The 25000-nt window shown below is 42.4% G+C and overlaps 1 protein-coding gene across 1 annotated transcript in view; it reads left to right on the top strand.

The window, feature by feature from the left end:
* Positions 1–25000, top strand: part of LOC122789292 (elongation of very long chain fatty acids protein 6-like) — a 201691-nt gene that overhangs the window by 69364 nt on the left and 107327 nt on the right. The window contains exon 3 of the mRNA XM_044056605.1: positions 9130–9281. Within this exon, the coding sequence (XP_043912540.1) occupies positions 9130–9281 (152 nt within the window). The remainder of the gene's footprint in view (positions 1–9129; positions 9282–25000) is intronic.

The following is a 25000-nucleotide window of genomic DNA, read 5'->3' as shown; positions in this document are numbered from 1 at the left end:
AATGTCAGAGAAGCCTTCAGGGTTCAAACGCTTCTCGGAATGTCGACACAAAATTCCACATTCTGACATGCACAGCAGGTGTGTGTATTGTTTAGGGCCCGAACGTCTCAGATTTGCAAGGAGTTTCATTCTAGAGTGATCGTTGATGGCAAAAACAAGCGTATTCTTAAGGGCCTGTACCTGCTTCAGATACTTCCTCTCCAAGGGCTCATGACCCCATGAAGCACTCTCAAGGCCCCCAGGGCTTCATCAGAGCCTCCCACCAAAATGTCAAAACATTCAGATCTGACATTGTCAGATTTGAGACCTCATCCTGCTCTGATGGATCTGTGGCATTCCTTGGATCTGATGGATTTTTCAGTGCTGAGGTCCTCTCTCAGGCCTTCTACCTCCGATACAAATCCATTGGATCCAACAGCAAGGCGCTGGACCCCGGACTTCACAGTTAAGTTGGTATCCCCTACAATACCGTCCAAGATGCTTCAAACCCAGAACTGACACTCCTTACCAGGGTCTGTGGGTTTCTTGAGGTCTTCTAGGAGCCTTTTAGAAATTGATGTGGATAGGATGAGTAAGATCCTAAAGACTCTGATCCAGATGGAGGTATTGCTCACTCCACACCCCTCTGGGATCCGTGAATTCTCCTGTTACAGTACAATCTCTCTTTCTCTGATATGAACCTTGGTATTGGAGTCTCAGTATCTTGGCCACCCAGGAGAGTTGGTGTCTGATCCACGGAGGCTTTCTTCCTAGACTCCTACAGTCACCTTGATCACCTCTGCTCTGATGTCATTGTAGCAGAGTGGGTTTCAGATCCAGAAGGTCGTTGTCTGATCTGGGGGGGGGTGGGGCTAGGCTCCAACTCTGTTGGAGCCGTCACTTCCTGTTGGCGCTTTGTCACTTGGCAGCTCAGGTCTGAACCTATCTAGGAGCTACAGATTCTGTGGTTCTGCCTTTTCTTCCTTGGTTGCTTTGGCTCCGGGGGAGTTGAAGAGGGACTCTCCTGGGTCTGTCAGTGTTCCAGCTTGTGGAGAGGATTTTCTCTTCTCACAGTGACCTGACCTCCTTGAGCTATGATCCTCTTTATTTTCCCTCTTTGGATCAGAGAGTTGAGCCTGTCATGCCTGTCCAAGGTCAGCCTTCCACAAGGCGTCTCCACACACTTCCCTTGGAGGAAGCTCCCTCTTCTTCCGAGACCTCCCTGAGCACCTCACAGAGGAGGTTCCTCATAAGAAGTTGTGCAAGAGGAGGTACATAGTCTTACTGTTGAAGTCCCTCACTGAGGACATGGACTTTGAAGGAGAAGGATCCCCAAGATCGCCTTTGGAAGACGTCTCCTTTGGAGACATTTTAGAGATCCTGAGGCAAAGTGATGGTTTGTTAGCCCAAACTCCTCCTCCAGAGGAGTCTCTATTTTTGGATGCTTTTGGGGCAGGCCCATCTACTTCATGGGTGACCTCCCTGCAGACAAACGTATGGATCTAGTAGCCTGCTGGGAGTGGAAGGAGTCATACACGATCAAATCAAACCAATACCCAAATGGCTGGATAGGTTTTTTAACTCCGCAAGGACCATCCCCCACTGGAATAAAGGTATACCAGTAGATGCCATGATTGTGGCAGCAGTGACCAGAAAGGAGCTGGCTGGGAAGATCTCTTCTGTCCATCCATCAAACAGGAAGTCCAGAGCGATGGACTGAGTTGGTAAGTGCATTTATGCCTCTGTCACTTTCTCGCTGAAAGCGTTGAACAATATGGCACACTTTACTAGATTGCAGAGAGACCTGATTAAGGAACTTTCTAACTCTTTCACTGAGACCTTGTCTGCAGAGGACTTCGAGAAAGTATCTTGCTGACTGGCAGCTTTTTCTTCCCTGTCTAATTCTTCCATGAGGCTCATCTCCCATGCTGCAGAGGGTGCCTCACAGGCAGCTGGCTCAGGCACTGCAATTAGAAGGCATTCCTGGATGAGGCTTTGTGATTTCGCAGAGCCCTTCAAGGCATCGTTTAATGCCCATTTTAATGGCTCCTCTTTTTTTCAGGCCTTCAGTCAGAGAACCTAACCTGCAGTGAACAGGAAGGGAAAACCCTGTCTGGTGTTGGAGGCAGGTTTTCTATCCCTCCGCATACCTTTTCGTGAAATCTTATTAATACCTGGCATGGTGGTAGCATTCAATAATATTTGCCATCTCACCTCCTTTTCACTCAATAATGCTTTCATATTACCCCCTCTATGGTGAGGGAACAAAACTTCCAACAAGGCAAACTTAAACATATCACATTCAGGATTATCCCTAATATGCCTATATAGGGCGTTGTTAACATCCTCTTTTCTAATGGCATATAAGTGGTCATATATCCTATCTTTCAAGTGGTGTCTGGATTTACCCACATAAAATCCGGGACACCTTGTACACTGAACAAAATATACAACATTCATGGTCTGACAGTTGCCTTTCTTGAAATTTAATATTGTTTTACTCTTATTACCCACACATCAGGTGGCTTCTTCTAATGGCATATATATCCTATCTTTCAAGTGTTGTCTGGTTTTACCCACATAAAATCCGGGACACCTTGTACACTGAGCAAAATATACAACATTCATGGTCTGACAGTTGCCTTTCTTGAAATTTAATATTGTTTTACTCTTATTACCCACACATCAGGTGGCTTCTTCTAATATGGCAAAACACTGTTTGTGTTTACCACATTTAGTAGTGCCAGTCTTACATGGCTTTATAAACATGTTGCCTTTATATAATCTGCTTTTCATATTACACCCTATTTTATGTACAAACCTAGGGCTATCCCCCACCAATCCATAGATGTCAGGATCGCACTTTAAAATACTCCAGTTATTCCGAGTGATGCTCTTAACATCTATCGTTTTCTTATTATAAGGCAAAATACAAGCTTTGCTCAACTCTTTGGTGGCTAACTCCTTTCCATTAGCAATACCTTTACTCAAATCCATACCTGGTAGTGGCTTATAGGTTCATAGGTTCATAGGTTCATAGGTTCATAGGTTGGTACTAGGCTATCAGCCCTAGGGCCTATACAAGCCTAGCCATAACAATTCCCTGGCTATTTCTTCCCACATTATTTACTTTCCTGGACCCCTGTCTAGCAGGGCGACTGACATGATCCCTGGGTGAATTTTCTCCCATCAAATCGTCAAGGTTCCTCTTGAAGAGGTCCAAAGAGGCACTCTGCTTGACATGTATGGGCAATCTATTCCAGAGTCTGGGGAGTCTCTGGGTCAAGAACCTATCCCTCCAGGATGTTTTGTTTATTGTGATGACAAGGTTTAGATCCCTGGAGCGTGTAGCTCTGAGGGATTGGGATTTCTTTAAGTGTAGCATGTCCAACAGCTCTGGGTTTGACATGGCCTTGTATGTTAAGCAGAGATCGCCTCTGAGTAGACGATATGCGACAGAGTATAGCTGGAGTTTTTTAAGGCGGTCAGCGTAGGGCATCTGCTTTAGGCTGTGATTCTTTTAGTGAGGTATTTCTGAGGCCTTTCCAGTTGTTGCAGATGTCTTGAGAGGTACATACTAAATGGGGCGTTGTATTCTATAATGGGTCTAATGAGGGATGAGTACAGTGGGACAATGACCTCCTTTTTGGATGAAAAGCTCCTTCGTGATGAGGTGTGCCATAGAAGGATTTCTGACTGTTGTGGCAATGTGGTTATCGAAGGTGAGACCACTGTCCACCTGTGTCCCTAAGTCTCTTATCACACATTCTGTGTTTAGTGTACTGCCACCTATATGGTAATTCATGGATACATGTTTTTTCCCAAAGGGGATAACAATACATTTCTTGGCATTGAGCTTGAGCCCATGGCTCTGGCACCAAGCATCTGTTTCTGTAAGGCCCTTTGTAGAGTATCCACATCTTTTGGGATTCAATAATGGCTCCCAGTTTGCAGTCATCTGCAAACTTTGTTAGCCAGAGTCCCTTAGTGTTGACCTGTACTTCAGAGAAGTAGATGCCAAACAAGAGCGCCCCAGGACTGGAACCCTGAGGTACTCCACTTGTCACTTGTCTGGAGCTGATTTGGAGTCAGCTACTTTTACAGTGTGGGTTCTATCAGTAAGCCATTTAGCAACCCATTGGGTGACATAGGATTAATGCCCAACTTAGTAAGTTTATCTATGATTCCAGAGTGGGGATGGTGTCAAAGGCCTTGGCAAGGTCTAGATAGGCTGTGTGGACCACCTTACCCTTGTCCATGGCTCTGGAGACTGATTCAAAGAAGTCAATCAGGTTCAGGAGACAAGATCGGCCCTTCACAAACCCAAACTGGTGGGTTCCAGTGTTTGAAGGTTGCCAATGTCTTTGTTTATAAGTTCCATGATAATACGCTCCATGGCCTTGCAGATAAGGCTTGTCAGACTGATGGGACGGTAGTTTCCGGGATCCAAGGTGGATCCCCCCTTGTGGATTGGGATAACTGTAGCTCTGCACCACTCATTGGGCATGAAACCTGAGGTGAGGCTATGATTAAACATGACACTTAGGTGAGGTGCCAGTTCATATTGTAGTTCATGTACACAGCCCGGGATGTCATCTGGTCCCATGGATGCTGTATTCTTGGCTTTAGAGAGTGCGTTTTGTACCTGTGTGGCCATTATTACTTGAATTTGGCAATCTTGTGGTATTGAGATGGGCCATTTATGGGGTGAGAGGGGGGTGAAGTTGGCACTGAATCGATCTGCCAGGATATTGGCAATATCCTTCGGATCAGTATATTTAATGCCATTCTGTTTTAGCTCAGAGCAGATCTGAGCATTGTCATTTAGATTCTTGACATAGTTATAGAATGCTGTGTGGTTGTCTTTGGAATCTTTGGCAATTTTATTTTCGTAACTAGCTTTGGAGGATTTTATGAGGCATCTCAGTTTCTTACTGAGGCTAGTAAAGGAGTTTTTTGCATCCTGGAATTTTCCTCTTTCACAAAAGTTTCTTCCTTTTGTTGTAAAGTTTGTTTATGGCAGGGACCACCAGATTGGCTTCCTTTTTTGGATGAGAGCATTTTGGTTCTATTTGGGATGGCACGATTCATGCATGAGTGGATGTGCTCGTACAGTGCCTTAGTGTAGGATTCAGCAGTTGAACTTTCAGTTGCCATCTGCATGGGTGTCTTGAAGTTTGTCACTTGACCTGAGTAGCATGAAGTTGGCTTTGGAGAAGTTTTTATGGTGGCTTACTGGGGGTGGGGGTGGGATGTGGATGTTAAGGGTGATTAGCTTATGGTCAGACCTGACTAACGAGGGGTGACCATAGGTATGGAGCATTGATTTCCATGTTGGTAATGACCAGGTCTAGGATATTGGAGCCCTGGTGGGACCATGGATTAGTTGATCCAGGGCGCTGGAATTTATGAATTCCAAGAACCGCTATGCTAAAGGTGTTGGGACATGAGTAGTTTTCTCCAGTTAATGGCAGGGTAGTTAAAATCATCCAGTATTAGTGTTTGGTTCTATCTTAATATTTTCCAGTATGTTTAGAAAGGTGTAGTGAGAATCTTGGGGTATGGTGGGGGATCTGTAGCAAGCTACAATTTGGATTGCAGTCTTACCTAGTGTTAGTTGCACTTGGAGGATTTCAGACACATTGTGTTGGTCAACTAGCCTGTTGGTGTGAATATCCTTGGTGAATATTGACACTCCTCCACCTTTAGTGTTTCGGTCCTGGTTTGGTGGCCGAAAAGTGTGGTAAGAGTTGTAGCCTGGTATTGCAGGGGTGCTCTCTGGAGCCTTGAACCAGGTCTCAGTTACTGCACAGATATCAATGTTCTCCATTTTTAGGAGTGCCTCGAGAGAATGCATTTTGAGGTTTAGACTTCTAGCATTGAGTAGCATTACCTTCAGATTTTGCATGCTTGTACCTGTTACGGTGGTGGTGTTGTCCTTTGTAGTTTGCCTAAAAAAGCCCCACTCCCTGCTGACATATGTAACAGCGTCTTCCACCACTAAGGGGTGATATCCTTATTCCTTAAATAATGTTCCTATATATTGTAACTCCTGTAACATTTCACTATATTCTGATGTCATACGGGCTGCTCTTATACATTGCCCCTTTACAATATTTTTCTTCTGTATGTGGTGATGGCAGCTACTATATTCCAAATAGGAATTACTAAAGGTCTCTTTCCTAAAAAGTCTAGACTTAAATCCCTTACTGGTGTGGGAAATGTAGGTATCTAAATATGAAATATCTCCTTTATTTGAATGATAAGTAAATTTGAGAAAAGAACTGGATGTATGCAGATATCTAATAAATTCATCCACTTCCTGATCACTTCCCTCCCATAGAATAAACACATCATCTAAAAATCTAATGTAATATCTGATATGTTCCATCCACATACTCTTTAAGAATAAAATCCTCTTCCCAATCCAGTAGGACTAGTTTTGCATATAACGGGACACTGGCAGCTCCCATCGGGACCCCTTTATTCTGCCTATAATATTCTCCTTCGAAATATATGAAGTTATAATCAAGTACGATGCTCATAAGTTCACTAATGAGCGTTGTCTTCTCCCAATCCAAGTTACCAAATTTCCTAATACTGTTTACAAACCTATCCATTCCTTCATCCCTTGGGATACATGAAAACAAGTCTACCACATCTATGGTAACTAGAATCTGATTCTCTTTCCATAAGGTGGAAGTCAAACGGCTTAGGAAATCCCAAGATTCTTTAACTATATGATTTATCTTATCATAGATAGGTTTTAACCATGTATCCACAACCTTCCCTAAAGGAAAAGTCTTCGACTTGCTTCCTGAAATAATGGATCTGAATGGTGGCTGTAATATGTTTTTGTGTATCGTAGGAATTCCTATAATTGTGGCCAATATGGGATGTTCCACTTTCAAAAATTTATATAGATCGCCATCTATTCTATCTTCCACCAGATATTCCTATAATAAGGCATCTATGCGTTGATAAGCAATATGTACCTCATTGATGGATGTTGTCTCATATGTGTCTGTATCCTGTAGAATATTGTGACTTGCATTCATATAGTCATTGTTCTCAATTTGGACTACACCTCCCCCCCTTGTCAGGTTGCAGAATCCTAATATTATTATTAGTGCTCAATTCACATAGTAAGTCATGTTCAATCTTACTAAGATTGTATTGCATCCACTTTTGTTTGCTGTTGTCTGATAATTGGTACAATTCATCGACAACTACCTTCTCAAAACTGGCCAATAAATTGATCCTTTAGTCAGAGATCTGAGATCCTGTATCGAGAATGAGCTATCTTTTGATCACCACGTATCCACTATTGTAAGGAAGTCTTTTTTTTTTCATCACACAGGTTGTATCTAAGATTTGGTGTCTAGGTCCAGGGATTTAATCATTCCACTGTACTGGGCATTCATTAGGTCATTCACTGTGTATAACGTCCCTTTTGGTATATACTTGTCCAAACACTTGTTACAACTAGAATGACAACAGTGCTTCATCGCTAAGAAAATCAAGGTCCTAAATCATGAAAACTATGCAGACAATGTTAGACTTGCCCCTCCTGTCGGTATTATACAGGTTACTGAGAAGTGAACTCTGCCTAACGTATATATCCTCAACAAATCCTATCTTGTCAGATCTAATACACTTTCAAAAGTCCAGTGGTGGTATAACCACTCACTCAAGGGATCTCAATTTTTTCTGCAACGTAAATCGAACATTTTGGAGGGATAAGTATGTATCACCGAGGATTCTGCTTCTATGGGACTATTTCCACTCTGCATAGAGTAAGCATTAGGGTGGCCTAATGGTTTAAGGTGTTTGCCTTACAAACACAAGGTACAGGGTTTGACTCTCACAAGGGATAATTGGCTAGGCTTAAAATGGCTTGCAAGGGCAGTTATCCTAGTACTAATATATGAACCTGAAGTAGAGTACTTTATTCAAATGCAATTTAGATAAATGGATGGGTAATCCAAATTCACCTCCAGTTTAGCATCCTTGTCCCTCAGGAATGGGACAACATGTGCGTCCTCAACATATCCTTTTTTTGCCCATCTCTTGGTTATTTGTACAGAAAACATATGGACTAAAAATTGCCATGAGAATGTAAGGCTAAGCTTCATAAGATGCGCACAGATCAGTAGCCTAGTAAGTATCTAAGTATCTATGAGCAGAAGTTAAGGGCATTTGTCTTAATGACAAATCTTTAAGAAGAACATGGTCCCCTCACCTCCTGTACCTTCTTTTTTCATTTCTGCCTTTTCTGTCTGTTTGGCTTTTTGTTTCTACTAGTCTCAGAACTATAGAAAGTTGATGGGGTGCATGATGAGAAGGCGTAAGAAGTGAAGTCAGTCGGGAAAGATTTATCTTCTGAGTGGTCCCAATATGTGTGGCGCAAGTCCTAAGGATTAACAAACATGGAACTTCTTACAGGCCTATCATATAGTAAGTGTTTAGAATTTTCGTAGTCATCAGGGGTGCTTTACTGAAGTCAGCATAGCATGCAAGAGTGGAATGAGTTCAGTAACAAGAAAGACTGCCCATTTTCAGCATTGAGTTATATACCTCTTATTGTACTTCTGTATGCCCAGTCCGATGTCTCCCTTACAGCCTGTACCGTTGTCTTGTTTTCAGTTATATGACTTGTTATTACAAGGGAATGTTGGAAAGGATAATGGGAAAATAAGCCAGATAAGTACTGAAGTATATTGTTTGAGGTTAGATCAGCTGTCTGTTTCACTGGAAAGCATGGATATTTAGTGTCCCAGGTATGAGCATAGCTTTTTCTCTGGTATGAAATTTTACTGCATAGAGTGACAACTCGGATCTCTGAGAACAGAGTATGTGCTTTAATGAAGTCCTTTTGATGCAGAAGAATAACTTGTGCTCCCAGACCTACATTTCAGAGCTGTGCGGACAGCATATCTGATTTAATGCAGTTCTTCTGATGCTGGAAAAAAAATGGGTGTCCATAAACCCACATCTTAGAACTAAATATTTGCTTTAATGCAAAACAAAAAAAAATCTGCACTTCGTGTGTTTTGTATTTAACTGACACTAGAACATTTAACTGTTTCTGTCTTCATTATGATTATAACTGCAAAAAAATCAAAGTGGTGTTTTTCTTATAATTTACAGCATACTAGGTGCCTTAAGGACAGGCTGGTACATGTGGCAAGTTCTCACAACCAGTGGGTTCAAGCAGTCAGTGTGTGACCGGAGTTTCTACAGTGCACCAGTGAGCAAATTCTGGGCATATATGTTTGTTCTGAGCAAGGCTCCAGAGCTTGGTAAGTCACAAAAAAGATTGCTTGTTTGTTAAGGTGGGTAAAATGTTGACTGCTGTTTGCTAGATCTGCCAAAGGTTCATAGATCTGAAATGATCTGATAGGTATAGGGTACACCCAGTAACCTCTTTGACTAAAGGAAGTAGCCTTAGGACCACATGGCACTCCAAACATTCCCAGACTGCTGACCTTCTCCTTTCTTTTCCATAATACAGTATGCTAGGCCCCTTCAATAGATGTTTTTTTTCAATTTCGGTTAGTGTTTTTCTCCAAAAATGTCCCAGGGTGCTTTGCATTTTTTGTGGATATGCTACCTTTTAAATGTTCCTTGCTGTTTTTTTGGATTTTTAAGGCTGTAAGTGTTTTGTTTCCCTTTCTTGGTTGTTCTTTCTGTTGTTGGAAATTTTAGTTGCATATCTATTCTTGGGCAGATATTCATTATATCGATCTCTGCTGTAGTAGCCGTAGCTATGTGGGGGTTATATTCTGTATATGATATAAAACCATCCAGCTTCCAAAGCTTCACCCTAAGTTCAATTTCTTCTTGATTTGTGTGCTCCTGCATTGTTCTTGCGTACTGTGTCTAGGACCAACAGGTTTAGGAAATCCTAAACCTCAAGTATGAGCACTGTAAGATAATCAAAAGCAATGGCATTAACTTTCTGAATCTGATCCATTCTCTTATGTTATGAAACATCAATTTAAGAAGATGATATTGAATGTAGTATATTTGTTGATCCACAGTTCCCCTTTTCCTGTAGCTCTACATGGTAATCAACAGGCTTCCACGTGTCTTCTGGCTCTGTCCCCTACTGACACAGTTTCTGATAGGGAGAGGAGGATTATTTCAGTGATTTCAGTTCCAAGGGCACTGCCATTGATGGCAGATCCTACTTAACCCCTGTGGGATTGACCTCCAAGTTCCCTGGTGTGATCCAAACCAGGAGGTTCTCCCACTGGGTATAAAACAAAAGTATTGGTTCACCACTACTATACATAGCCACAGGAAGGAGGAGATATGCCAAGGTAAATGGATTGAGATGAGTTGGGGAATGTCACACAGCATGCTAGGGTGTTATATAGCCCTGTGATCCTCCTGTATAAGCTGACATTGCTGTCAGGCTGAGTGGGCCATGAGGAGACTCTCAAGCTCTTTCTCCTCCTCAGGTCCTAAAGGGTAGATGCATCTTATTCTGTCCTGCCACCACTCAGACCTACATCATACCTTTGCTCTCCAACATCTTGTACCAGAGAGAGAGAGAGAGACAGTCATGCCTCATCCCCAGTAAGCATGCCCATCCACTCTGCCAGCAGTGGCATATACCCAAGCTCTTAATCAAACTCTGATCACGTGGGTATATAAGGGCTTTATCTCTTGACACCTATGGCCTGGCTTAACTTGCATTGTAGAAAGCTAGTAGCTGTGTTGGTACAGCAACAGTTGGCTGGGGTCTTTGCTTCCGCAGGTCTCCAGGCTGGTCTTAAGTGTCCCTGTGTCTTCAACACCCTTAGTCCCCATACCCTTACACTCTGATTTCAGCCATGGCTCTTTCAGCTCTTCCTTTGTGGTTTATTGTGTTATTGCTCATATGACTGTTTGCACAAGCTTTGATGTCATCAGTTTAGTGTTTAGCATGCCAATATCTATTGGTTTCCTCTTTTCAAATGGGGCTGGGGTACCTGGCATTGCTATAGGCACCTTCCCTATTGATGTTGATGTTGTTTTTAACCTTTCCTGCCTTGATGGAGGAAATACCCAGATTTCTGGCCTGAACATTAAATTAGACCTGGAGATTGATTCTGTCTGTTCAGCCTTCTACTGTTTTAGATGTTGAAGCCACCCATTCTACCATGGCTCAGAGTTTATCCTGAAACCCAACCTTTTCTGCTACTCTGTCTGTCCTTTGGCTCTCCTGTAAAGGCGAGAAGGTGAAGTGCTACAGAATGTAGGTGTAAGACCGTATGAATGCTTGATTAAACATGATTGTGTAAACAGTTGGGATACCAGGAGAAGGATAATCAAAGTAGATTGGGCTGTTGTATCTTAATTATAAGCTCACAAATGTAGTAATTTATGTTCTAACTTAAATACAAGTATGAATATGCTATTATGTTTCATAATATATACAAAATATATGTATTCTGAGCAAAATAAGACTGTAGAGGCATATATTTTATAAACTAATAATAGCAAATGGAGAAAATCGAATGATTTATCTAAATTTTAAAAGTAAATGAAACCCCAAAACATCCATTGTAATGCATAATGATAATGCAACCACCTAGCTTCCTTAGATCTCATTTGCTGCGTAGAGAAGAGGTTGTTTGGCAGCTCTGGGCTGTGTTTTTCATATTTATATTCTTATTACCATAGTTTTTCTGATTTTAATATTTTTCATATTATTCGAAAGACAGTGCGTGAATGGGCGTGCCTTCGTTGAAGGTTGGACATCGAGCTGGCACCTTGGCAACATAAAAATCTACTGCCAATCATTAGCAGAGCGGAGTTCCACTGTGGCGACCCCTAACCGGGAAAAGCTGAAAGAAGAAATATTTTTCATATTGTTCCTTACTTAATATAATTATTCTGAATGAATGTTTGTGAGTTTCTTCCTTTTGCTATCTTAATTGCTGGCATCAGTTTAATTTGGAGGGCATCTAACTACTCTGCATTATGTCCGTTTAAGTTAGAGGATGTTTCTTTTCATCCCTTTAAAAAAGAAAAAAAAAAGGTATATAATACTATATCACTTTTATTCTTTCAGTTTTCCCTTTTGGTTCATGTAAGTTAGAGGACTGTTCCAAGTGTTTTGTGTGTGTGTCCTGTTCTTCTCCCTTTTTGGCTTTATTAGGTATGTCTCAAAAGCACGAAGGGAAGCCTCTGGGCTTCAAAAAATGTGAAGAATGCAGAAAAAAGATGCCCCTTAGTGATTCACACACCCTATGTGTGTATTGCTTGGGGCCTGTTCATTTACAAGAATCATGCTCCATCTGCCACGGATTTAACCAGAGGGCATTGATGGAGCACAAGAATAAGTGTATTCTAAAAGGTTTGATTAAGACCCCTTTTTCTGAGGCTATATTGCCAGAATCATCAACAAAATCTGACAAATCGGGCAAGCCACAAAAACAAGCTTCTTCGGAGCTAAAGCAGAAAGCTCCTAAGCTGCCGTCTCCAAAGGAAATATCAGAGCAGACAACTCAAGATGTATGCAAGGCTTCTTCGGAGCAACAAGCCATCAGATCCGAAATCAACTTTACCCTTTGAGTTCAGATATAGGAGCCAATCACCTTCCCTCGAACCGGGGCATTCTCTGCCCCCTTCACCCTTTCTAGCAAGATCAAAAGTCACATGAACTCTCTACTCGGTCTGCCAGGAGTCTATCTGATGAAGACATGGATAGGGTAGTGGAAACACTGTTAAAGACACCAGCCTTAGCCAAATTATTGTTGGGTCCAAGCCCAAAGGAATCCGCTCAGACACAGTCTTCCCCCTCAGCACCTGTTTTTCCTCCAATCCATCCATCGGCTTCAGAGCAGGAAGATTCTGACATCTAGCTTGTCTGTATCGGGTCCGGGACTCGTAGCTTCCTTCGGATCCGGCATCTCCCCCGAGTGTCTCTGCCCAGTCAGAGCAGTCGACCTCTGGGAGCCAACACTCTCTGGTCGAGTCTGCGGAGCTGGCTTAGATCTCACCGGATCTCAACCTGCCTCTGGGGCCTTGGTGTAGGTGAGTTCAGCTCCTACCTCTGCTTCAGAGCTTCTGTCCTCTGCTCTGGTGGTTCCGTCAGCTCCAACAGCTCATTTGTCGGATCTGGGGAGCTCTTTGAAGCAAGGACGGACTGCCTTTGAAGTTATGAAGAGGGTTCTGACTACTTCTCAGTCTGAGACACAATCTCCCTCTGATCTTCCTCCCAGTTCTGTCCAGGTGTCTTTATCTTCTCACCTACCCTCTCCACAGGTCCACACAGACCCTAGGCCTCAGGAGGTTCAACAGGGGACTCCCTCCTCTTCTGAAACTTCCCCGGAATATCAAACTGAGGAGATCCCTTGGAAGAGGACATGCAAGAGGAAGCATCTGGACTCCCCAGAGGAGTCCCATCACATCTGATACCGACCTCGATGAAGCAGAAGGGTCCCCGTGGTCACCTCTTGAAAATGTCTCCTGTGGAGTCATCCTGGAAATCTTAAAACAGAGAGGTGATTGGCAGTCCACCTCCCCTTCAGCCGAGGAGATGGTTTACCTGAAGGCCTTTGGATCTCACCCTTCAATCCCTTGGGTGACCCCTCCTTCTGATTAGCTTATTGAGCTAATCTCTTGGAAGGCTTGGGAGACTCCAGACACCATAGAGCCTAATTCTAGGAGGCCAACTAAATATAATACAGCCCCTAAGGACAAGAACTTTTTGACAAAAGGTGTAGCAGCTGATGCCATGGTTGTGGCAGCAGCCACTAAAAAGGAGCTCTGTGAGACCAGGTCCTCTATCCATCATCCAAATAAGGATTCCAGGACCATGGATAGATATGGGAAGCGTGCCTTTTCATCAGCAACCTTTTTCCTTGCGGTTACTGAATTCTTACCCACTTCACTAGATTGTAGATGGACCTGCTAAAGGAGTTGTCAGACTCCCTCCAAGGAGCTATAGCTAATGCACCAGCAGATAAGGTCAATGCTCAGCTCACCACCCTAAATTCAGTCATGAACTCACCCATGAGGCTTGTATCATATGAAGCAGATGGAATGAGTAGGGCAGTGGGTTCCTGCATCTCTCTCAGGAGGCAGGCCTAGATGCGCCTTTGCAATTTTGTGGAGCCCTTCAGGTCTTCCTTTAATGCCTCCTTTGATGGCTGCTCTCTGTTTGGGCCCAAAGTAAAAGAAACTCTCACCAGGTGTGAACAAGAAGGTAAGACCTTATCTGCCACTGGAGTACATTTTTCTACACCTACTAGACAATTTTCCAAAGATCAAAGAGGTAGTGGGAAGATGTGGTTCAGAAAATCTCAGAGGTCTTTCCAAGACACAGAGGGTGAACGTTCCTCTAGAGGTAGATGGGGGGAACAGTAATGGAAGACGCTGCCCTCCTGGCAGGGGAGGCCTGCAGAATCATGGCTCCAGAAAATCATTCTTTGGTAGACCCTTCAAGTGCTCCTGAAGGATTGCTTGATTGCTTGCCTTGTATCTGCACCACGAGATCTGGCAAAAGATAACAAATGACAAATGGCTGAAGGTCATAATATCCTGAGGATGTATCATTCCCTTTTCCATCCCATCTCCCATAAACAAGTAATTTCCAAACATTCCACCCAGTCAAAAGGAACAAGCAACATTAGAAGTCCAAAAGTTGCTAAGAAAGATTCATCCAGGAAGTCCCCGCAGACCAGCGAGGCTCCAGAACTTACTCAAGATTCTTTTTAGTTCCAAAGGAAAACAGAGGACTGGAGACCCATTTTGGACCTCAGCAATTTAAACAAGTCTGTGAAAAAGGCCAAGTTCTGGATGGTGACACTGCATTCGATACTTCCATTCCTGGAAAAAGATAGTTGGATGTGCTTTATAGACCTTCAGGATGTGTACTTCCATATTCTAACGGAAAGGCAATTCAGAAGGTTCTTGTGCTTCTGGCTAGGAGCCAGTAACTTCCAGTTTTGAGCTCTGCCCTTTGTTCTCACTACAGCCCCCAGAGTGTTCACCAAGTGTATGGCAGTAGTGGTGGCTCACCTGAGATGCAGAGGATTCCGCGTGTTTTCATATTTGGACGACTGGCTCATAACCTCCCCGATCGGGCATCTTCTGCTTCAACCAGGGACTATACCCTTCAACTCTGTTCCTCCCTAGGTATTACCGTAAATTACGCAAAATCTGCTCTAGACCCATGTCAAAACTTAGTCTTCATAGGAGCAGAGATGAAAACAACCACACTGGTAGCAAGACTCCTACAAGACAGACTAGATTATCTCCACCATTGTTAATCAGGAAGATTGGTTCTTTAGGTACTGGGGAAAATGGATGCGTCAGTCATACTCATTCCCTTAGCTCATCTTCATATGAGAATACTTCAGTGGTTACTTTCGGCACAATGGTCAATCTTGGAACTTCCAGTATCGCACAAAATCATGATAACCAACTCCTGCAAAAAGGATCTTCAGTGGTGGATTCACTCCCCATTAGTATCTCAAGGCCGTTACTTCAACCCTAGGCCACTGTGACTATGGACGCTTTCCAGATTGGGGGGGGGGGCATTATTTGAGGAAGACGGTCCAAGGCATCTAGCAGGAACATGAGGCTCACTTGCACATAAACATTCTAGAGATGAGAGTGGTGCTTTTAGCATTGCAAGCATGTCAAGACACTCTCCCTCTAGGAATGATAACAATTCAGTCAGACAAAATGCCTGTAGTCTGGTACATAAACAGAGAGGAACCAGATCTTACCCCTTTGTTGAAGCTCTGAGAGTTTGGCAATGGGAAATGGCTTCCAACTGCTTTTTGATAGCAATGCACATCCTGGGGAAATCCATCGTGATTGCAGACAAATTGAGCAAGGCCATACTATGACCACATGAGTTTTCCCTGGGTCAAAAAGTTACGGAAGAGAGCTTCTGGAAATTGGACCAGCCTTGCTGTGATCTCTTTGCAATGCCCACCTATTCCAAATGCAGTGGCTGTTTTGCCCTGATCCCTCCCACGGGGGAGTGACCAAGGGATGCACTTGTTCATGATTGGCCTCTGGGTCTTCTTTATGCTTTTCCTCCTATCCCACTAATTCCCAAGCTTTTGGAGAAAGCAAGTTTGTTGGACACAGCAATAATCCTGATTCCCCCTGTTGGCCTTGTCAGATCTGGTTTCCCTTTCTTCAGCCTTATCTTCGGGATGAACCATGGATTCTGGACCCTGCTCTGGACCTTCTGACTCACCCGTCAGGGGTAGTTCACCCCAACCTGGACAATCTGAAGCTAACAACTTGGCTGCTTCAGTTCCCCTGATCGCCAGGTTTCCTCTGCTTTACTCTTCAGTCAAACATATCTTGTTATCCTCCCATAAAACCTCCACACGAAAACTATATAGGAGTAAATGGCAGAGATTTGTTACATGGGCCAACAGTAACCAGATAGACCCCTTTTCTGCGCCCATACATTCTATTCTAGAGTACTTGGCAAAACTTTTCATTGAAGGAGCTGCTGCAGCTACTATTAGAGTCCAGTTGGCAGCAATTTCCAACTTCCATATAGGATAGAATAGTGCTGGAATCATGTCGCACAAACTTTGTAAAGCTTTTTTGAAGGGAACTACTATGATGAGACCACCTTATAAAAATCCAATCCCCCCTGGGATCTCCACTTCATTTTGTCTAACATTTGTCCCCCTTTTGAGCCTTCTGTGACATGCAACTTGAAATACCTTTCCTGGAAAACACTCTTTAGTGGCTGTTACTTCAGCCAGAAGTGTCTGAATTAGCTACCCCCCATACCTAATTTGTCATATGGACCGAGTTTCTTTACTCACCAACCCCTCTTTTTTACCGAAAAGTGTCAGAAAGTAACCTCAAGCAATCTGTAGATCTATCAGTTTTCTTCCCTAACTTCCAAAATAAAGGAGAATATTCACTGCATCTCTTAAATGTTCCTAGACAGTGCATTTCTATTTACATAGAACTTCCGATATTAGGAAATCAGATCAGCTGTTTATCTCTTACTCTGATGTTAAAAAAGTTCAACCAGTTGCTAAAGTTACCTTATCGAAATGGCTTACACTATGTATATCTTACATTTAGAAGTCAAGAAACAGACCACTGCCAAATATTGTTAAAGCTCATTCCGCAAGGTCTGTAGCTACGTCTGTAGCTTTTTTTTAAGCTAGATGATCATTGGACAACATCTATGCTGCAGCAACTTGGGAAAAACCTCATACCTTTTAATACTCATTACAAAGTGGATTTGGCCTCTAGGAGTAAAGCCTCTTTTGGTTCTATGGTAATGAGGAACATTCTCCCATGAACCACTCAAGAGTCAGGTTGCTTGGGACGCGGTCCCATCAGTGAGAATAAAGGCAAGATTGACAACATCACATAAAGAAGTTATGTACTTACTGTAATGTTCTATGTTTGTTGTCCATCTCACCCTTTATTCTCACAATCCTCCCATCATACTCCCTAACGATACTCCTGGGAGACAGAGTAGCACAATTTGCATATTACAGGGCCATATAGCCTCAGAATTATTTTTCTTGTGTATGTTTTGAGGGATACATTTACATGTATACAGGTGTGTGTGTGTGTGTGTGATGTGAAGAGATACCATGAAGACAATTTATCAGTTATTTCTTGTGATAATTAGCTTACCACATTTTATGAACAAACTACTGCCATTTCCAGAAGCGCATGAAAGTGGAGATTTCTGATTTTAGTCCTGTTTTTGTAATCTTTTTGGAGTTCACTTCTCAGTTATTTCATGCGGTCCTTACCAAATGACATGAAAATTGTTTTCCAGAAAGACTCACATTAATATAATTTAACCATTTAAGTCTTTCATTCATTTTTTATGTGTTCATATCTGAAGTAATTTTCAAGCTTTACTTCAGTGCTGAATAGTTGGTGTTAGCTTATGCATAGGTTCATAGGTTCATACTAGGCTATCTGCCCTAGGGCATTTATAAGCCCAGCCAGAATGTGTTTGGCTTTCGCCACCCATTTTAAATTTATTTTGCTATGCCCTTTTTCGAGGTTAGTATACTGTGCCTCTGTCTAACAGTGACACAGAAGTGATACCCGGGGTAAATCTATGATCTCCCATCCACTCATCAAGATTCCTCTTGAAGAGAGTCAATGAGGGACTCTGCCTAACCTGGACTGGGATTTTATTCCAGAGTGAAGGGAGCCTCTGGGTTATGAATCTGTCCCTCCAGCATGTCCTATTTATTTCAGTGCTGAGGTTCAAGTCTCTGTGTAGCTCGATGGGATTTGGATTTTCTGAGGTGCAGCATGTCCATTAATTCCGGGTTGGACATGGCTTTATCGTCAGGCACAGATTGTCTCTGAACAGGCGGTATGCCACTGAGTAGAGCCAGAGTTTCTTTAACCGGGCAGCATATGGCATCTGTTTGAGCCCTTTGATCCTCTTGGTGAGGTACTTTTAGGGTCTTTCCAGTTGCTGCAGGTGTCTGGTAAGGTACATCCCAAAGGGGCATTGTACTCAATTATGGGCCTGATGAGGGATGAGTAAAGAGGCACAGTGACCTCCCTGATCTAGATGTGAATCCCTTCATGATTAGGTGGGCTATATAAAATGTTTTCTAACCACTTTGGCCACGTGGTTGTCAAATGAGAGATTGCTATCAACTTGGGTCCCCAGGTCCCTAATTACTTCTTCTGTACTTAATGGATTACCACCTATGTGGTAATTTGTGGGCACTTTGTTTTTGCCAAAGGGGATGACTATACACTTTTTGGAATTTAGCTTGAGGCCATGGCTCTGGCACCAGTTGTCTGTTTCTATGAGGCCCTTTTGGAGGATGCTTGTGTCGGCTGGAGAGTCGATTATGGCACCCAGTTTGCAGTCATCTGCGAACTTGGTCAGCCACAGTCCTTCCGTGTTGGCCTGTACCGCTGAGAAATATATACCGAACAAGAGAGGTCCCAGGACTGAGCCTTGTGGGACACCACTTGTAACTGGTTTGGAGTCTGACATGGCTCCAGCAATTCTAACCATGTGGGTTCTGTCCTTGAGCCAGTTTGCAATCCATCTAGTGACATAGAGGTTTATATTTAAGCTGGTGAGCTTATCTGTAATGCCCGAGTGGGGTATTGTATCGAAGGCTTTTGCGAGGTCCAGGTAGGCTGTGTGGACCACCTTCCCCTCGTCAATGGCCTTGGTGACTGTTTCAAAGAAATCAACCAGGTTTAAGAGGCAGGATCTGCCCTTAACAAAGCGAACTGGGTAGGATCCAGTGTCTGTAGGTCCCCAATATCTTTATGTATGAGGTCCATGATGATCCTTTCCATAGCTTTGCAGATCAAGCTAGTCAGGCTTATGGGGCGATAGTTTCCAGGATCCGTTGAGGCACCACCTTTATGGAGAGGGACCACTGTTGCTGTACGCCACTCTTTGGGCACATATCCTGTAGTAAGGCTGAGATTGAACAGTAGTTTTATGTTTGGGTTTAGCTCTTCTTGGAGTTCATGTAGGACGCAGCCTGGGACACCGTCTGGTCCCATTGATGCTGTGTTTTTTGCTTTGGAGAGGGCGGCTCTTACCTGAGCATCTGAGATGTCAGGGGTGCAGCACTCTGCTGGGATAGATATTTGCCCTTTTGGTGGGGAGGGGGGAGAAGTTTGCGCTGAACCTGTCAGCTAGGATGTTGGCAATGTCTGTGGGTTTAGTGTATTTTTTGTCATTTTTGGACTAATTCTGAGCATATCTGGGAATTACCACTCAGGTACCTAACATAACTAAAGAAAGCCTTGTGATTATCCTTAGTGTCCTGTGCAATTTTTCTCTCGAAGCTGCCCTTAGATAATTTTATGAGTGCCCGTTGTGTTTTGCTAATACTGATCAGAGATGCCTTCCCTTTTTGGGATTTTGCTCTATCATTTAGTAGCTTCCTCCTTCTATTATATAGTTTGTTTATGGCTGGGGTCCACCAGACAAGACATCTGCCTTTGGAGGATTGGGTCTTGGTTTTATTTGGGATCGCATGATCCATGCATTCCTGAAGGTGTTCATAGAATGCGTTTATAAAGGATTCTGCGGTCTGGGCCGTATTTTCCACAGGCCCGGGGTAGCTTTGAAGGATTCCACCTCGGTTTTGAGGAGTGTGAAATTTGCTTTAGAGAAGTTTTTCACTGTGGTTTCTGGGCAGGGGTGGGGTCGGGATGTGAATATCCAGTGAGATTAGTTTATGGTCTGATCTTACCAGTGAGGGATACACTTCTGGTCTGCATGTTGGTGATGATCAGGTCCAGTATGTTTTTCCCTCTTGTGGGAGTGGTAACAAGTTTTCCATAGCATTTGAGTTTATAAATTCTAGGAACCTTTGGGCTAGGGTGTTGGAGCTAGAGTAATGCTCCCAGTATATGTTTGGGTAGTTGAAGTCACCCAATATAATGGTGTTTGGAGAGACCTTCATATTTTCCAGTGTTCTCAGGAAGGCCGAGTGGGTTTCCTGGATTTGGGAGGGTGGTCTGTAGCAGACTATAAACTGGAAGGCAGTTTTACCCACTGTTAGTTGCACATGGATAGTCTCTGATGCTTCATGCTTTACCACCAACCTGGAGGTGTGGGTATCTTTGAATATCGATACTCCCCCTCCTTTTGTGGTTCGGTCAAAGTTTTGGGGCCGAAAAGCATGGTATGAGGTTTAACCTGGTAGTGCTGGGGTGCTATCGGGAGCCCTGAACCAGGTTTCCGTTACTGCACAGATATCGATGTTCTCCATGCTAAGGAGAGTTTCAAGTGCGTGCATCTTGAGGTTTAGACTTCTGGCGTTGAGTAGCATTACTCTTAGTTTCTTATCCCTTGTGATACCTATGGAGGTGGGTTTGTCTTTTGAGCCTTGCCTAAAAAAGGCACTATGGGGGTAGCAAGAGCCTTTGCCAATATCCGAAAACCCAGGGGTGACAGGTGCAAGCTGTCCCTAGTGAAGCATCGTGGCTTGTCGAGCATATCATCCCAAGCTGACAGGCATTGGATCCCCTTTGAATGACACCAGTACTTAAGCCAGTTGTTGAAATTGATCATCTTGTCTTCATATTGTGGCATCATTCTTGGTGAGGGTAAGATGCTACTCAAGGTCAGGGTCATACCGGCCTGGGCTACATGCTCAGAGAGCTCCTCTATGTCTCTTTTCATGTAGTCCAGGGAGGTACGTCTCAGGTCATTCACACCAGCATGGACAATGACTGAGTCATATTTGTACTTGCCTTGGATTGACCTGAGTGCTTGTGTTATGTGGCGGATCCTAGCGCCAGACAGGCTGCTCACTGTGACCCTACATATATATATATATATATATATATATATATATATATATATATATATATATATACATGTATGTAGAGGGCTTTACATTGAAAGCAGAACTGAATGAATCTTGATGCATTAAACCCAAATCATGAAATCCTGATTCATCGAGAGTACAGAATGATACAATGGAAATAGTCCTCACACCCATGTACCTCTAAACGTACTAATTTGGTATTCAGCATTCGGTGTTATAAAATTCAAACTCTTAGCCTTAATAAGCCTTCTATGAGCTTGTCACATCAAGGTGTGAATCAAATACCCTAGCACCAACACGCTATTGCCTGTTTAAACAGATTAATATTCTCAGCTTTCTAAGTCTAAGTGGTAGAGAATTCTACCAGTAACCAGCCTTAAAATTGAAATAATTTTGCTTTATCTTAGTTTTTCAACAACCCTTTTGTACAGAATAATTGTTTTCTGATTCCTGAATGGTGATTCAGTCTTATAAAAAAAATATTAACCCTATAACTCTCTGAAAGTATACATTTGTGCACATGTAACCACCCAGAAAGAAAAGGAAGGGGAGAATGGAGTCCAGAGATGTTTTTCAGATGGCAGAGGTTCTCAAAGTGTTGAAAATAACACTATCCCATGTGCACAATGTTCTGTTTCTCCTGATAAGAATGTTGGCAGCACTGGACTTTGAGTCATTTTCTTCACAAAGAAATACACGTTTGAACGAGATAATGTTAACAGCGCAGAGACGAAGGTCGGCCATTGGATTCTCTCTTGGAAGGGCCCTTCAAGTTTGAAATAGTGACTGCTGCCTTTTCCGGTTGGTCTTGTCCCAAGTGTTATTTTTACAGCTCAGGCTGCGGATGTTATGCACTCAAGGTGGCTGCTCGGCGACTACCATTTTGTTCCCTTATATCACGTACAGATATTGTGAGACACTTTTATTTTTTGCTGGTTTGTTTTAGTTTATCAGTAAATTGAAGTGGAAACTATAATAACCAGCAGTGGTCATTGATTTGGACAATCAACACACATTGCAGGACACTATACTATTTTCTGTCTTTATATTTTGAACTGATTTGAGCCATTTATTCCTACAGCCTGGGTTGCTGGTATTATTCATTCAAGGGGGATGCTCTGTGACTACCAGTCATGTTCTTTTGAATCTATTCCTTCTCGCTGGTTTGTCTTAGCAAACTGCTTCAATTTATAAATTGTACTATTTGCCAGCATTGGACATTTTATTTATTGTTTTGGGCTATTAACAATCATTGTGGGACATTATGCCATTTTTTCTTGTCATTTTTGAACTTATCTAAGCCTCATTTTTTGCCAACATTTACTAACTAGTTAATTTTATGATGACAGTTAATCATCAGCATTGGGCATTTTAGGCCTTGAGTGTTTGTGTCTATTTGTTTATATTCTGGTGAAGCCATGTCTGGTTTCTTTTTTTTTATATAGATTTATCGGATATATTGCAGCAATATGCTTATGACATTACTTGTTTTGGACATTATTTACAATTTTATATTTTTGGTTGTCTATCATTAGACACATATAAACAGTATTGTTTATAATCAAGATTTGTATTTTTGATTGTTTTTGCTAACAAGCTAAGCTATTTGGGTGTATTCAGGATCTGAATTATTCTATGGTTATAATTTTTATTTATGGATGAATACCTCACATTGGACTATACATTTCTTTTTATAATTCTATTCATGTATCTGATGTGGATTGTGCTTTAACACTTTTTGCCATTTAGATTAATTTTGCTGCAGTTTTTAGTATTGTTCAGTTCCCGTTTTCCTTTTGTCGGGGCTATTGTACATTGTACCTTAGGGTGGTCCAAACAATATTGATACTAGGTATTTCACCCCCTATACCATGATATCACCATCTCAACCCTCACACACTCAACTCCTACTGTATACCATTTGCATCACTTTGCTCACTCTGCTAACCACCATTACCAGTTACCAAACACCATTTACTTACACACTATTCATTCCTTATAAAGGAACATCCCCCAGTACTCCAAACCCCATACCATATTTACAACTAACCCCATACAACTATCATACTACCATAATCCACCATCTCAGACACAAGCTATGCCCATCAAATAGCCAACCCCACACCACTCTTAATTACACAAAACTTATCAATAAACTAGCCAAACTTTATGTACACCTGAAAACAGCACTAGTATGCTGCGGTAACATACACCCCAACCCCGGCCCACTCAGTCCAGATAGACCAATCCCAGACCTAAATACAACCCTACTCGAAAGGCCCACAAATTCACTCCTCATCATAAATCTGAATATTAGAAGTATCTTAAATAATGTCCATGACCTCCATGCCTTAATCTCCTTTTACCATCCAGATGTCATTCTGACAGAGACCTGGCTTAAGCCCCTAATGCAAGATAATGAAATCACAGCACCAGGCTACAATATAATCAGAAATGACAGAGTAGGAAAAAGGGGTGGAGGAGTAACAATACTATATAAAACTCACCTTATCTTAGAAAAACTAGACATAACCCCAGACTTAGATAACACTGAACTCATCCTCACTAAACTGAAACTTAACCCACATAAACACATCAACATTATAGGATGCTACATCCCCCCAGGGAACAAAATTACCATCGCAGAAAAACTACTAGAATGGATAACCAACACCCTTCCCCAAGAAAACATCCCATTAGGTGACCTTAGTATTGACTGGGACAACTGCTCCATTCTAAACCCTATCTCCCATATCAACCTACATGGACTAACCCAACTAGTAACTTTCCCCACCAGAACAGACAAAAGAACCAAACATCAATCTATACTAGACTGGATACTAGTATCTCATCCTTCCCATATATCTCACACTGGGTGCCTGCCAGATGCCCCCAGCGACCACCTACCTACATTTCTAATAAGAAGCAAAACCCCCAAATGACCCAGGAAACTGTCAGGGAATGTAGGAATAGAAAAAACTTCAACCAACTCAACTTTAATAATGACCTAAAACTATGTAACTGGACCCCCCCTAAAAACTTTGGACCTTGATGAAGCAGTACTATACTTCAGTACTACCTTCATTAACATAATTAATCACTATGCCCCTCCTAGAACTTACAAGAATCAAAACTAAACATGCACCTTGGCTAACTTTAAATACTAAGAATAAAAAACACAGCCCAGCAGTTCAGGACCCGTAATTGAAGACACTATTTTTAAATACTGGCCCATTCTGAGTTATCATGAGGATTTAAAAACTTTCATTCCAGAAAGACCACATTTCGTCAGGAAAAGAAACAAAAATTTGAAAGAGATCTTTGAAATGAACACAATTTAGAGAGTAACAAAAACAAAAGGAGAGTAGGGACCTATTCATGTGGTAATTGTAAGCAATGTCATGCCATGATTAACCAGGAACAGATTAGGATTCCCTCAAGGAAATTTAACTTCACTGCTAGGAAATACTACAACTGTGCCACAAAAGGGGTAGTATATCTAGGGATATGTTTATCCTGTAACAGTTTTTATATAGGAAAAACTGAACGACACATCAGGAGAAGAGTTTATGAACATTTTAATGACGTTGTGAAACAAAGAGAGCAATGCTTTTTATAAACACTCCCTGGTTTGTGAAAATATGAATTTGAAGTTCTTTGTATTAGAACAAGTTACACAAGACATTAGAGGTGGCAACTGGGAGACAACCCCTGGAATGCTCGTTAGTTAT

Source organism: Protopterus annectens, chromosome 14.part0 (genome assembly GCF_019279795.1).
Source record: "Protopterus annectens isolate FY-2018-M chromosome 14.part0, PAN1.0, whole genome shotgun sequence".
Lineage (NCBI taxonomy): Eukaryota > Metazoa > Chordata > Ceratodontiformes > Protopteridae > Protopterus > Protopterus annectens.
The sequence above is the reverse complement of the archived record's forward strand: the minus strand, read 5'-3'. Positions and strand labels throughout refer to the sequence as shown.